Genomic DNA, 15,651 nt, shown 5'->3' on the forward strand with positions numbered 1-15,651 from the left:
AATTTGTACCTGTTTTCCAACTCAAGTATCCTTTATTTAATTATTTATCTACTAATTTATTTTTGTTTACTTTCATCATACTTCTCAGTTTATAGCTTTATCGTTTTATTTTTGATAAAAGATTAATATCTAACAAACTTAATTTGCCTACAAAGACCTTGCAATGCATTTCTAATTCAGTACTTTTTTGACCCGACATTTCTTTTCTTTGGGTACAGAGACCTAATAAAGAAAATGCACTCTTCCTTATATCTGAACAGCCAAGACACATCTATTTCATTTTGGTGAAAGCATCTGAGCCACTTTAAAAAATAACATAGTAAGTTAATACGACTAAAACACAGATAACTTTGTTAGGCTACATGAACAGTGATAATTCTAAACTGTCTTGAAAAAAGAGAAATAGTTATGAAAACAAAAAGTCAAAATAGGTTTTTTATGTTGTAGGGGGACGGATTCTTCCACGAGTTGCACTGTCGTACAGAAGCCTGATATTATCTTACGTACCACGTGGATTTCGAGATTAGCATGGGCGGACCCTTTCAGGGAAACAGTCAAGTGAGACGTTCTGACACAAGCTCGGAAACGCGTCTCTAGAATTAAATGATGACTTGAAATAACTGTTCTTACAGATCTTTGGATTAATTGATTCCTATAAAACGTACAATAAGGAAAAGATGAAGCAGTGCCCACATGAAAACACACGAAGAGAAGACTTGAAACATTGATATAGCCTAAAAATGAAATCGTTTCAGTTTGTACCCCCTCTAAATGTATTTAAATGGTCCTGGCTGAGACGTAAGTGTGTAAACACAATCGTGAACAAAGGGAGATCGGAGAGATGTGTGCCTGGTCGCCGACTTTAATAAGCTGAAATAAGACAACAGGAAGTCATAGTCATAGAAAAACGAGCGAGATACTGGAGTTCTCGCCCTCAGCGGAACATCTGGCTGTTCTCTATGAGAATAATTCTATTTTTGTAATATCTGCAATAAATTGTAATTAAATTGTAATTATCTAAATGGTAACAACACGCAAACTTGTACTTAGAATGCTCCTTTGCACTTCACTGTAGGCCACTTAAGAGTCGTACCAAGGAAAGGATGTAACAAGTAAGATAGTGATGTAAGTGATGGCATGGAAGACTCGCACCCTGGTTCTACCTCTTCTCACAGTACACGTCGTCTGGCAGTGTTTATACGGTAAGTGATATTTTCAGTCCTTGTTTTGATGAGTATTGAATCGTTTAAATCGATTCGGATGCGTGCGTTTCCAAAATTGCAACATGTGCCTAAAATAGTAGGCCATTTCTATAGTTGATAGGCTCTCTATCAAACGAAAAAACAGACATCCTATTGCGTTTCGTTTTCAAAAACATGACCTTATAAATGATTAAATACTTGCATTAACCTTTCAGGATTGAAATTTCACATTTGAAAACATAAGATACTTTAAATCTAAGTATTTGCAAACAAAAAGAACATTATAGAACAACTGGAAAACTATACCGTAACTTTACATTTTTAATAACGTTTTTAATAACATCTGTTTTTCCCTGTTTTTCACTTTTCACACATGTTTCTTTGTTAATCAAGTCTCTTTTGGAGAGAATATCAACTGCTGGTGGAATAAGGTTCAATCTGTGGACTGGAATGTGTATATTGAGTGTCAAGCACTTCCACCAATCTCCACGCAGAAGTGTCACTGTGACCTTCAACTCCTGCTTGAACAGCAAGTACAAGCCAAGTTTAATCAATGTAACCCAGTCAGTGCACATTTCACCACCACTGTGAAAAAACAAGACATACAGAATGTATGCACAGTTACATGCCATGGACAGGACCCAGCAAGCTGTACAGTGAAAGAAGGCTGTGAGTATCACACAGTTCTCTCAGTCAATATCTGTGTATCATGAATGACAAAGGAAACGGAAAGGGTGTTAAATTCAAATGCACTATATGCCCTGTGTTGAAAATAGTGTATACTTACCTTTTTATATATATATATATATATATATATATATATATATATATATATATATATATATATATATATATATATATAAAGGTAAGTATGTAAACAAAAAAGGGATAATTTGTTTATGTAAACAAAAAAGGGATAATTATTTTACTAATGGGAGAAAAATAGGGACAACACTCTATATCGTCCAGTGCACCTTCATCAAAGGACAGTTGACTATTTGTGGCTCTGACCCTGACATACAGCCCTCAGCCTACACCCTCCAAAGTGTGTGCTTTTGGTTTGGGCTGCACCCCACGTCTGGTTCGTTGAGGAAACTTCTTTTTGGTTTAAATTATTTTAGAGGGTAAATTCATTCTTGGGGGGGGGGGGGGGGGCATTGTTTTGCACAACTCAACACTAAATCATTACCTGCAGGACAAGATCAGTACCTGCAGGATTAGGTCACTACAAGACTGAATTGTGTAGTAACAATGTAACGCGTGGTGACCCGAGTACGGCGAGGGGCAGGACGCACAGCCTCCAGCGACGCGGACAAACATTTATCACATAACGATAACGGCACTCACACGTATTACAAACGAAGAACATGAACATGAACATGAACATGAACATGAACATGAACATGAACATGAACATGAACATGAACATGTAACGCTTAGCATTAAACAAACACGATAAACACGCATGCGTTTAACAACGCGAACATGAACAATAACCGACGACAGTGCACACGCTGATGCGGGTTTAAATACACAGACAGGACGAGGCGCAGGTGTGCAGGCGTGGCCACAAACATATCCTCCCACTGCACATGGGCAGGCCAAACCACGTGACTCAGGGGAGGCGAGCGTTCCGTAACACAAAATCTTCTAGAATAAATAATTAAAACCTAAATCTCATGTAAATATAGTGGTGTGAAAAAGTGTTTTCCCCCTTCCTGATTTTCACATTAATTGTTTCAGATCATGAAACAAATTTATATATTAGACAAAGATAACACAAGTAAACACAAAATGCAGTTTTTAAATGAAGGTTTTTATTATTAAGGGGGGAAAAAAGTCAAACCTAATGGCCCCCTAAACCTAATAACTGGTTGGGCCACCCTTAGCAGCAACAGCAGCAACAACGGCAATCAAGCAATCAAACCCCCCCTTTAAAACATAAATTAACTGTGGTTTATCACATCTTTGGAAAGCTGAGTTCAATTTCTCTAGCCACACCCAGGTCTGATTACTACCACACCTGTTCTTAATCAAGAAATCACTTAAATGGGACCTGCCTGACAAAGTGAAATAGGCGAAATGCTCCTCAAAAGATAGACAGCATGCTGCAATCCAAAGAATTTCAGGAACAAATGAAATACAAAGTATTTGAGATCTATCAGTCTGGAAAGTTTTATAAAGCCATTTCTAAAGTTTTGGGACTCAAGTGAACCACAGTGAGAGCCATTATCCACAAATGGCAAAAAAAATGGAACAGTGGTGAACCTTCTCAGGAGTGGCCGGCTGACCAAAATTACCCCAAGAGCGCAGTGACGACATGTACAAGCTGAAGTGCACTTGGGTTCTGCAGCAGGACGATGATCCAAAAAACACCAGCAAGTCCACCTCTGAATGGCTTAAGAAAAACAAAATGAAGACTTGAGGCCCAGTCAAAGTCCTGACCTGAATCTGAGATGCTGGGATATGACCTTAAAATGGTGGTTCATGCTCAAAAACCCTCCAATGTAGCTGAATTACAACAATTCCGCAAAGGTTAGTGAGTGGGCCAAAATTGCTCCACAGCGCTGTAAAAGACTCGTTGCCAGGTATCGCAAAGGCTTGATTGCAGTTGTTGCTGCTAAGGGTGGCCCAACCAGTTATTAGGTTTAGGGGGCAATCACTTTTTCACACAGGACCATGTAGGTTTGGATTCCGCCCCCCCCTTAACAATAAAACCTTCATTTTAAAACTGCATTTTGTGTTTACTTGTGTTCTTTGTCTAAATTTGTTTGATCTGAAACATTTAAGTGTGACAAACATGCAAAAAAAAAAAAAGATATCAGGAAGGGGGCAAATACTTTTACACCACTAATAGCCACTCAATATGTCTGCATTTATTTATTTTTATTTTTATTTTTTTTTTAAATGGGTTGTGTCATTTTCCATATCTCGGTTCTCATTTTTGAGATCCTCAATTTCTTTTTGTTCCTGGTTTGTTGGTCAGATGTCTGGTTTACTTTCTAAAGAGAGTTTAAAAGGCTGAATATGAACTTCATACACCGAGCTTCTTCTCTGTCTGGTAAACCATACCTAAAAAATAAAGTCTGAAGAGCTTTTTGATAAGGAAAAATATACTATGCCCATTATTATTTGGCATGCTCATTTCTGAACACTGCCAGTCTGGTTTGACAGAGCATGTGTCAGATTTGCATGCCATGTCAGTCTCCTCAAAGTTTAATTTATTCTTGGTTTTCTTGTCAGTAGCATTTGTGATGATCCCACTGTAGATCAGACTGTAACAAGATTCCATGCAACTTAATGGGGTTGCATGATGGTAGCTGTTGACCATACAGTTAAAGAAGAATTAGACTAGATCACTACCTATAGGACTATGTCAATATTTTTATATTTGCTATAATATGTACCCTCCCTTGAGGGTCTTTTTTTTTTTTTTTTTTTTTTTTTTTTTTTTTTTTTTAAGTGAAACACTGAAATGTGTTTTGGAGGTATTGAGAACACTTACAAAGCCCACGGCTGCTGGTGGGGATTTTTGTTTGGTTTTTCTTTCTGAATTTTTTTGACCCTTGTTGGGTTCTGCCCTACCAGTGGCACACAGTTTTTGAATCTTCCTGTCTGCAGATCCTCCTCCCATTTGTTCAATTCCACTTGAAGATGTTGAAATGAATATGAATTGCAGCTGGCCCCACAACCTCTTAAACCCCATGAACTTCACCCTGCATCTGGAGGACATGCATGGAAATGGGTAAAATCATTCACAAAATTAATCACTTTGGTGTATATTTTTAACAGAGTTAGTTCAATCTTTTCTGTGCCATAATAAGTACAAGACCTCTCTGAAGCTAATATGAAGTACAATACGAATAAACTCCTATAAGATTGAAATGGGATTCGGAATAGGTATCAGCAAACATTCACAAGTCTATGAGAACGCTATGAAAAAGTATTAGCATGAGAAAGAACAGAAGGAAGAAAAATCATACAGTTGGTAAAAAAAAAAAGAATAATGAGTTAACATTGTCAGCTGAGTTTTATCATGCAGCTGATAATTTGACTGTATGTCTCTGTGTAACTAAAAAAAAAGGAGATATTTATTTGATCAGTTGTAGAAGTACTGATCGTGCTGATTACATGCTAAGAAATGCATATTGTGACACTAGCCAATTGCAATACTAATAATGAATGCTGATATCTGCTGTCTCTAATTTCTGTTGTCTAGTGGTTCCTCAGCTTAGAGCTGCAGTATAGTGTAGCCTCACCACTCTCTCTCTCTTTCTCTGTGTGTGTGTATGTGTGTGCGTGCATGATTATAGGGTTGGTGGCTCTCCTCTAAAGTTGGGGGTCAACAACAGTGTCATTATCCAGCGAGCCAAATACAATGCTGGTTCTGGCCTCAGAGCTTGGCTCTCTGCTTCAAACGCACTGGGCTCTGTGTGGTCAGATGAGGTTACCTTCGACATGGACGCCATCGGTGAGCTCTGCCCCTTCTCCCACACATGCTGTTCACACCTCACACTTCCTAAACTTCTACTGTTCTTTCACATCCATCTTCTTCAGTTCAGCCAAGTGCTCCCCTCATCACTGGCCATGAACCCAAGCCACTGGAGATCCTGTGGGAGGCTAAGAGGGATGCAGGCCTTCCAGCCCAGTGGCTTTGTAAGGTCCAGTACCGGAGGCCATGTGACCCAGATTGGACAGAGGTGAGATGGTACACAGGATAAAATGTGTCCTTTCTTAGTTTTGAAGAAATTTCAGATTAAATTGATTTTTATTTGTGTGTGTGTATATGTGTTGGGGTGTAGGATGAAGCCAGTCATGAGGCAAATTTTGTCCTAGAAGACCCTGTGCCCTTCACCACATACACATTTCGTGTTCGCTGTTGGTTGAGTTCTGTAATGAGAAATTATGTTGTTATGAGTGACTGGAGTGAGGAATATAATGCCAAGACTCCTCCTGCAGGTCAGCACTTAAATACAGCAACTAAAGAGAGCAAAGTTATTTTCATTCTTTAACATTCTTACATTGGTTTCATTTTTGAGTTTTTATATTTTTCTATAGTTTTTTTTTATAGTTTTTGTATTTCTCTGAGAATGTTGGTTATAATACAGTTCAGTCTAGGTTTTTAACAGGCAGGGCCAAGATTATCACTGTCTATGTTTAAGTTAAATGACTTGTCATAAGACTTTTTATTCTGTGGAAATGCAGCATGATCCCTGTCAACATCACTAATCCTAGATTAATTAAACATCTTGCTTTTTTTGTTAAACACCCACTATCACCTATCTACTTTATTATAATTAGTGCAATGCTGTGATGCAAAGTTTTTCTTTTCCTCATTTTCCTCAGTTCCTCTCGGAAAACTTGATGTGTGGAGTGTCTGTGAGCCTAGTTTGGAGGCACCTACCTGCAAAATTCTGTGGAAGGTATGCATCCACACACCACATCATTGCAGCTATGCAGCTCACTCTGTCATGACAGTCACAGTTCAACAGGCGATTAGCATTTGGCCCATCCTCTTTCTGCCTGGCTCCTGATCACTGTGTCCCATCTTCCTTGCTGGCCAAGGAGATGCCTGTGTCCCAGGCACAAGGCAAGATCAGCAGCTACATGGTGAGAGTGAGGCTGCATAATGGCTCTGACATGAGCATGAGATCGAACAGAACAGGCTACACGGCTGAAGAAACATGTATGCAGTCTGGGATAGTAACGGATGGAAAAGGAGTGGAGAATGTCACTTCATGTGCCCCACAAACCTGTGATCAAGAAGAGAGCTGTTTCCAGTCTATCCCTCTCAAAGTTCCCATCACAGAAGTGAAAGCTGTTTCTGTGGCAGCTAGCACGACACAGGGTGAATCGATCCCATCATTCGTAGCATTACCCAGGACTGGTGAGTCACTGCTGAAGCCTCTTCCAGCTTTCAAATGCTCCACATATCTGTTTGTACCTGCCTAGCTTTGCAGCAACCTAAAACACCTGATAAAGAAATTTGCTGCCAACAGCTTTATCATCATTGTTTGTTAGTTATTACTGATTCAGTGGTGCAGCCCTAGTCTGAACATTCTTAACCTTTTTTTTTAACTTGTCAGAAACTAAACTCGTTAGAGCTGAGCTTTTCCTTTAGCACTTCCTTATCTTTAAGCTGGGCATGCCCACCTTACTTTCTACATTTAGCCAATACATATTTAACCCCTGTGGTACCAGTTACATGCAGAGATTCATACAAAAAAGATTATCCTACATACAGTGAAAAATGTCAGTGTGTGCAATTTTTCAAAGTCATAGCTACTGCATTGCCAAATCTGGGATGCACCTGTCTCTATAACTGCGAATAATACTGCAATACAAATGCTTCTCATCTTTATGGGGGAAAAAGGAAAAGCTATTTGGAAGTGCACATCTAGACATCTGACTAGCCAAGACTAGCCTGTGTCACAAAAGCATATATGACTCATCTTATGATGAACTGATCTGAAGTTTACATAAACTTTGTGTGTCTGGGTCTTTGTTATATTCTCACATGAGACCACTGAAAGGAAAAACTTTCCTTAGCCTGTCCCTTCTTGTCAAACTGTCTGCCTAGCCTGGTCTGGTTGTCCTCCCTCATGGCCCTGGGGTACTGTTCTCAGAATAAGTGATAGAGTCAGAGATGCTGAGAAGCATGAATACTTTTTTTAGAGTTACATGAGTATATATAGATGGCAAAGCATATGGTTAAGTGGAAAATTATACGATAAATGATATAGCAGGTGCAATGTGTTCAAACATGTAGGGTGTACAGTATATTAAGAGAAACAGCCACCTGTAGCTAGATCAAACCATATCTGTTTACAAGAACAATATTCTCCTTACAGGAAATTCTAACAAGCCTCCTCTTTTATTTCTTAAGAATAACACATACAAGGAGAATTCCCCACCAGGACTGAGTGAAAAACTTCTTATAGGTACCAATTATAAGAGTAAAATCCCAGACCTGCTTATGTTTTGTGTTTTACCCAGGTGGAAAAAGAAAAAATTTGTAATTAACGAATGACCCTCCTCTTGCTCATCTCCTTGTGCTAAGGTAGACATGGCAACCCCTCCCTAGTGCGGGGGCCCATAAGGGCACAAAACCAGGCACAGATCAAGAGTAATCAGTGCTAAAACACAACAATAATTAGTTAATCGTTTAAATTATATCCTGATTCAGATTTTTTAAAATAGTCAGTATTTTTTATCATGTTTTTGTTTACCCCCTTTTCTGCTACAGTGTTAGAAACTGAACTTTGAATATAATGTACATATGAAGATATACATGAAACAATCAATGAGAACAAACACAATCACAATAGGCAGAGCCACCAGAATAATGTAATGAACCCATCCTTCCCACAATGACTGTAGCTAAGTGAACCATGCACTGTCGGCACGGGTCAGCAAGAATTTCTCAGGACAAGCTCTTTTCACACGAGGTATTAATAATTTAAATTTCTTGCATACTGAGGTAATGATTGTCCCCTTCTAACAATAGTCTGTGGAGTATCTTTGCTTCCATTGAGGATTTACCCATCTTTTTTCCAAGTCACTTGGACTTGACTAACTTGTAATCTGAGCATTAGTTTATCATCACATTTGATTCTGCTCTAAGTTGACTAAACATTTGAAATAGACTGTTGTAAAATTCACTTTTGAAAGGTTAGAAAACTTGGTCTATTTCTGAGCCACTGGGGGTCTAGCAGAAGCCCCATAGTATTATTGGTTGCATTTATATAGCACTATATTTCTCAAACTCAAGGAAGCTTTACAAATATCATATAGGATTTTTTACACACTCACACACCTGATGAAAAGCAGCAGCCAATTTACCCACAGCATACTCTCAATTAGAAACCACAGCCCCCTGGGGGATTGCAGCAGGTACAAGGAAAAGGTTAAGACCAGGACATTAACCATCACTGGACATACATGCATACACACAAGACAATTTAGAGTATCCAGTCAACCTAACTTCCATGTTTTTGGACTGTGGGAGGAAACCAACACAGACAGAACATGGAAACTTCACCCAGATAGGGACTTGATCTCAAGACCCTAGTGCTGAGAGGCAAACAGGCTAATCACCAAGCCACCATACCTCCTTATAGTGACCAGAAGCTTTTTGTCCTCGGAGTGCAAGAGGTATAACAAGTTCTATGCTGTGTTTCTAGATGTGCCGACACCCACGGTGAAACCAAAGGTGAGAGGGGCAAGAAATGAACTCAGCGTGTCGTGGTGTGTGCCCACATGGTTCTCTGAGAGAGTGCAGGAATTTGTAGTGCAGCATAAGCCCATAAAACTACATCGCATCCTGTGCCTGAACTGGGTCAAGGTGAACAAGAGCCAGAGCTCCGTTGTAGTCAAAGGTATGGGCATGTGAGCATGCATGTGTTTGAAATATGGCAATTGTACTACATCTTAAAGCTTTGGATGTTTAAACAGCAGTCTGTTGATATGAAAAAGAGCTGTTTTATTTCCTCCTACTACATCTTGTAAGCATGCAGATAGCTGAAGCTGAATTACTGCTCTCTCTCCAGGATTCCACTTTCATTTCACTCTACGTGTATATGAATCTTTGGGTTTTGGGTTAGCCACTCAGGGGGGCTAGAATTCCGAAAAGCGTGCTTAGTGCACCTGCAAAAATGTTTCTTTTCACAATTACTGTATAATGATTGGTACATTGGTAAATTACCTGTTCTCAGGAAGTGGTGCTACACTATTAATATTTGTCTCCATCTACAGGTCCATTGTGGGACTACACTGCATACAATGTATCTCTGTTTGCAGTTGTCAATAACTGTAGCCATTTACTGGGGTATAGTATTGCATACACTGTTCAAAAAGGTATGTTGATTCTATTACTTCAGAGATATTTGGACAACATGATCAATGCTATTTGGATTGCTGTTTTATTGTGTGGATCTTCACTTTTCATTTTGGTCACCTCTTTCGTCCTTCAGTCCCTCCGAAAGTCACAGACCTCCAAATCATGAACATCTCTTCATCCACCGTGGACTTGACATGGACACCCATCTCACTTAATACAAGCCCAGGCCTCATTCTGTATTACTTGGTGCACCTTGATAACGGCTCAGGTACTGAGACTTCATAACAGAAGGGAATAAATGCCCACACACGACCCTTAAACAATCCACAGGCATTTAAGGACCATCAGTGTCCCCAGTTCTGCTTTAGGAACTATCATGCCTACAGTATTAACTGCAATGGTGATTAACTGTTTTTTTTGTTTTTGTTTTTTTTTCCCTGAAAATAGAGACAGAGACCTGGTTACTTATTTTCTGATCACATTTATCTTTTAAGTATATTAGAGTTATTTTTTTACTCTAGCACAGTCATTTATCATAGGCATACAAACTCATTCAGTGCATCGAATCTGACCAGGTTTGGCTCATGTTTGACATAATGTTTGATGTTTACATTCCATCTTTTAAAGCCCCAGTCCAAATACTATGTGAAGTGGCAGTCTCTTTTCTACAGAGAAAGTTTCTGACAACTGCTATTACAACAGCCACACATACAGTTGCAAGAAAAGTTTGTGAACCCCTTTGAATCACTTGGTTTTCTGCATAAATAGCTCCTAGCAACACATACACTTTTTAGATGTGTTGATGACCATTTCTGGTCATATTAATAAACCCAGCTGCATTTAAGAGACAATACCCAAAATATTTTACATTGCCATGTCTTAATTTAGGATGTGGTTTAAAAAGTCAAGATTGTTGATGGAAAAAGTATGTGGACTTCTAGCCAAATTACACCTTTAAAAGAGGTCAATTAAAGACCGGTGTTCATGATCAATTCAGATGAGGTTTGGACTTGATTTGACTTGCTATAAAATACACATACAAGTTGGGTTTTAGAATTTGGTTTCAATATGTTCAGTGTGACTCTATCAAATAAGATTTTAATGAGACATAGAAGACACATTGTTTTGTTTTGTTTTTAGATTACAGAATAGTTTGTAAAAGGAAAAAAAAAAATCAGCACCATTGTTACTCTAAAATGGAATGGGTGTCCTGCAAAATTTGCTCTGCAAAATCCATTACTGCTCATCTCAGGTTTGCTAAACACAGAGTGAAAAAAATGGAATGATATATGTGAGCTTGAGAAGACTGAATATGAGTTGTGCTGCTGTATTCTAGATCATCTGCATGCATCTAGTGGTGTGTGCAAGGTGTGCTAAGGAGGAATAGTGTAGTCCTGTCTTGAGATGACAAGGGCCTGTCCAAGCAATTGAGAGGCCCCTCTGGGACAAAATGACTGAATCCTCCTGGTATAAGAGAAACCTGCTTGACACACCTTGTTAGTAACATGGGCATTTTAGGTGCCATTCATGCATAAATCCAGGTTATTCCAAAGCACTCAAAGTTCTTTGGACTTTGTTTGCCATGCTTTCTGATGGCGAACTTAAGAGTGCCTAGGAATATGCTTCCTAATTGGGCATCCATGAAACTACTGAAAGAGTGAAACATGACTGCTGTTACATTTAAATGTTTTTATTCATTAAAATAGAGCTCTGTCTGTCTATGTGTTCAAGCCATTTAGTGTTATGGGTGCTAGCAAAGCTGTAATGTTCAAATGCAGGGCTGAGAAAACTGTGTTGTCTCCATCTCTAACTGGCAGCTTGTGTCTTTTCATCAGTGGTAAATGTGAGCAGGCACATGAGCAGTGTCCAGTTGCGTGAGTTAAAGCCCGGTCAGCATTACGACGTCTGGATCAGCGCTATGACCGAAGCTGGTGAGGGAGAGAAGGCAACTACCAGTTTCACCACAAAAACCCCTGGTACCTCCTCTGCATCAAAATACTCATTTCTGTTTCACTGTCATGTTTCTGTATGTTTATTACTTATTACTTACTTAATAAATAAGGACATTTCATTTATGGAGTATTCTAACATGAACCAGTTCTTCAAATATTACTAATTATATGCAGTATATGAAGGTAAAAGAATGTTTTCTGAACTTATAACAGGTGTCTTCATTTCAAGCCTTATTGAACACATACTCTTCTCCCAGCAGTTAGCCTGGCTTCAGCTGTGTTCATACCATGTAATACTAGTGCCACTTTGCTTATTGGCTTATTCACTTCAGTCCCATCATTGTTTCTAAGGAAATCGGTTTAAAAGCAGACCTGAAATCTGGGGAAATATCACTTCACATTTTTGTTAAGACAGATTGATTTGGGACTGCAGCAACTCTTATTTACCAGAATGGCTGCTATTTTTAGATATCATCACTCAAGTCAATGCCTTGATCACCAGGCCTCACACGTATGTCTTCTTTGTCCAGGTCTTGATCTGCTATGTTTGTTAACCCTTTACTATAGTAGAGACTATGTTATGCGTATAGGATGATGTCTTATCCCATGATATTTTGTCCATGTGTCTGGTTTGTTTCAGATAACCCTATCTTTGTCACAGTCATAGTGATTTCTATACTCATCATTTCATGCATAATTGTGATTGTCTGGTAAGTTCTGTTGCTGTTACATATTGTTTCTGTATATGAATAATCCCGATTAAAGCCTTAAAATATCAGTTTAGCCAAATGGTTGTTGCACTTGCAGAACTGATGTCTGCTCTCCATTGTCCAGGTGCTGTTCATCACAGCAATGGTCCACATGGCCCCACAGAATTCCAGACCCCAACAACAGCAGCTTGTTTAAAGGGGAGAACCTTCATGCCCAAATGAGTAGCAGTCCAGTATGTATTTTTTGCGTCCTTTTGTACGGGATAGGCAAGAGCGAGTCCTGATGGAGCCCTATCCTGAAGGCTTTAATGGTTTCCTGTTCTTACCCTCCCAGTGGAGCACACAAGGAGCTTGATAATTAGCTGTTAAGTTGAATCAGATTGATAGTGTGATAGAACAGGGAAAGAATCAAAGTGTACAGTGAAAGGACATGCTGGGACTATGACTGGGACAGTCTGCATTAATGGGGTAAAATGTATTTAGCCATTGTGATGAAGTCAGAGACCTGCCCCATCACCGTGTCACCTGCCAGAGAGTAGAGATACCTGATACAACATGCAGTGAATCAAATAAGTAGACTTACCTGAGTTCCAAAAGAGTGGAAGCTGAAGCAGCTCCAGCCCTTGTACAGGTCATAAGGGCCCATGACCATACAAGGGTAGGGGGAGTTGCTAAACAAGAACACCTATATAGAGAAAAGGACTCAATAGTCAGGAGTCAATAAATGTTCAGATTTACTGGTAAATGTACTGATGTAATGGCCATTGAACCATGCATAGGACTGACATTGACACATTGTAACAAATTGAGGCTGATTTTATTGTTCTTCTGTAGAGCCACCTGCCTGAGATGTTGGTTTAGCTCAGGGCAGGGGATTTCCTGTATTTAAGGGGGTGTAAAACAGAAGTTAGAGGGTGGTGAGATGGGAGTCTAAGTCATTTAATGATTGTCTGCCAGCTGACCAGCTGCTCATTCTATTTCAGCTTGGTACTGAAGCCTAGTCTTAGGACTATTGATTAATGTTTGAGGAGCATCAGAGTCCTACTGAACTGTTGTTTACTTTTAAAACCATTTATTTTCCTTTTTAAAAAAACTTATATGATGGAGGTGTCCTGTACTCATGGTGCAGTGAACCCCGTACTCCATCCTTGATGCAAAAGCACAAATGGGATACTGTGGATTATACTATTCTCTGATGGGAATCTTTCACAGTTGGTGGCAGTGGTGGGATGGTGGCAAAGCTATCAGGAACGTGCCCCAGGTTAATGAACCCACCCCTCCTGTGAAGGGATGGTGTAGCCCAGTGTGAGGACCCCTGATCAGGGGCATGGGCGGAGCCCTGATAGAAAGGGCAGTTCTGTATTGAGGGACATGTGAACAGTGTCATGTGGTGGGGCACCCCCCAGAGGTTAAGGCATTGTGATGGGGACCGTCACCCTCTGAAGGGGAGGATAGTGTGATGGAGACCATCACTTAGGAAAGTTAAATGGGTGCTCTGGCTGCTGTGACAGGGAGCTGGCTCCTGTCAGCCCTGGGTTTGTTTCCTGGGTAGGGTGTCTGCCTTCAGCCTTCATTACAGCCATCTTTGTTTCAACTTTTCAATTACTTAATTTTTTTTTTTCAAATTAAATTCAGTGCCCCATTCTGAAATAAACTTACTCCAATTTTCATCCCCAATAGTCTGCATTTACCACATTTTCTATTGTGAGGATAGCTATTTATATTCTTCAATATTTATTCTTTAATTAAGTTTTTTATGCATGTCATCAAGTGTTACAAAGTAAGCACTATACACTTTTAATTAAGAAAACCAGAGTTTAGTACCTTGAATTCAGTAACTTTTGTTCAATACATGCAGATACCTTTCATTAGATCAGAGTGACTCTGCACTTTCACAGTCTGTCCACATTTGTATTACAGTTCCACCACTCATGGCCTACTGCTTGCACCCTTGTGGAGCACAGCTTAAAGATTTCTAATGTGGAGGAAGTAATAGTTTCTGACAGCCCCCGTGTTCTGGAGGATGACAGCAAACAGATAGTTGGGTTACCAGAGGTACCGGAGGTGGAGCAGCATCCAGCCCAGCTGGAGGAGGAGCCAGAGTCTGGAGTGGGCGAAGTTCATGAGCAGGAATCTGGAGGATTCAAGAGAACCAGTTCTGCAGTGGTTCACAGAAGGAAAGACTACAGCCAGGTGATTGACAGTGATTACGAGCAGGGCGGCGAAGAGGATGAGGAATGGGACGAGCAGCCACACCCCTCAGACTATGAGAGACATTTTTTGCCTTGCATGTGACTGGCTTTGTGTACCCGGAACCTTGATTCTTATGTGTTGCCATAGAAATGGCTATTGCATTGATTCCAATATTGTACTTTTTGTGGTACATTTGAAATTATGTAATGCAGGGGCATGCAAATTGAATTTCATATTCAGAGCATGCACTTTGACATTCATAAAAATGTCAAAGATATTGTGACTAGCTTTTTATATCGGGAAGAAGAAGCCATGCAAAGTCATGGGTTTTTGCCACAACTTACGCACATGAACAGCTTCCACTACTGTGATCAGAGCTGGACTCTCCTGAAACTTTTAGAGATGTGTAAAACCAGGTCTTAGTGTTTGTCATTGTTTTTATCTTAAAACGTTTTTAAATGTTTATTTGTTTTGTTCTTTTTACAATTATATAATGTTATTTTTATTCTATCATATTAAACACATTTCCTTATAATTTTCTAACACATTTAGCTAAATGCTTGCTATTCTGTCCTCTAATAATTGATTTCAACTTGTGTCATTACCAGTCACTCCACTCAATTGCACGATTCTGCATCCTTGAACTCATTTAGACTTTAACTTAAGACCATTTACCATTTACCTTTACCATTGAATATGCTAGCCAGAAGGGTGGGATCAGCAAATGGTACAGCATACTATAGGGGAAGAGTTTT

General features: G+C 39.5%; 1 protein-coding gene across 3 annotated transcripts; it reads left to right on the forward strand.

Moving 5' to 3' along the window:
- The first annotated feature begins 549 nt into the window (after nt 1-549).
- On the forward strand, nt 550-15,453 carry il12rb2l (interleukin 12 receptor, beta 2a, like). Of its 3 annotated transcripts, XM_027003381.3 has the most exons (16): nt 550-798; nt 1,076-1,202; nt 1,596-1,871; nt 4,824-4,947; nt 5,516-5,673; nt 5,760-5,902; nt 6,005-6,161; nt 6,549-6,625; nt 6,768-7,089; nt 9,386-9,580; nt 9,957-10,058; nt 10,175-10,309; nt 11,877-12,017; nt 12,634-12,703; nt 12,828-12,936; nt 14,624-15,453. In XM_027003381.3, exons 2-16 carry the CDS (start codon nt 1,133-1,135, stop codon nt 14,996-14,998), a joined length of 2,454 nt encoding a protein of 817 aa, XP_026859182.2. In that variant the 5' UTR covers nt 550-798; nt 1,076-1,132; the 3' UTR covers nt 14,999-15,453. The 3 variants fall into 3 exon arrangements, with proteins under 3 accessions (XP_026859182.2, XP_026859181.2, XP_081567287.1); XM_027003380.3 differs by having other exon boundaries at nt 550-1,202; XM_081711161.1 differs by lacking the exon at nt 9,386-9,580 and having other exon boundaries at nt 550-1,202.
- Nucleotides 15,454-15,651: the final 198 nt, after the last annotated feature.

This window comes from Electrophorus electricus, chromosome 3 (assembly GCF_041902795.1).
Source record: "Electrophorus electricus isolate QZ-2024a chromosome 3, ASM4190279v1, whole genome shotgun sequence".
Classification (NCBI taxonomy): domain Eukaryota; kingdom Metazoa; phylum Chordata; class Actinopteri; order Gymnotiformes; family Gymnotidae; genus Electrophorus; species Electrophorus electricus.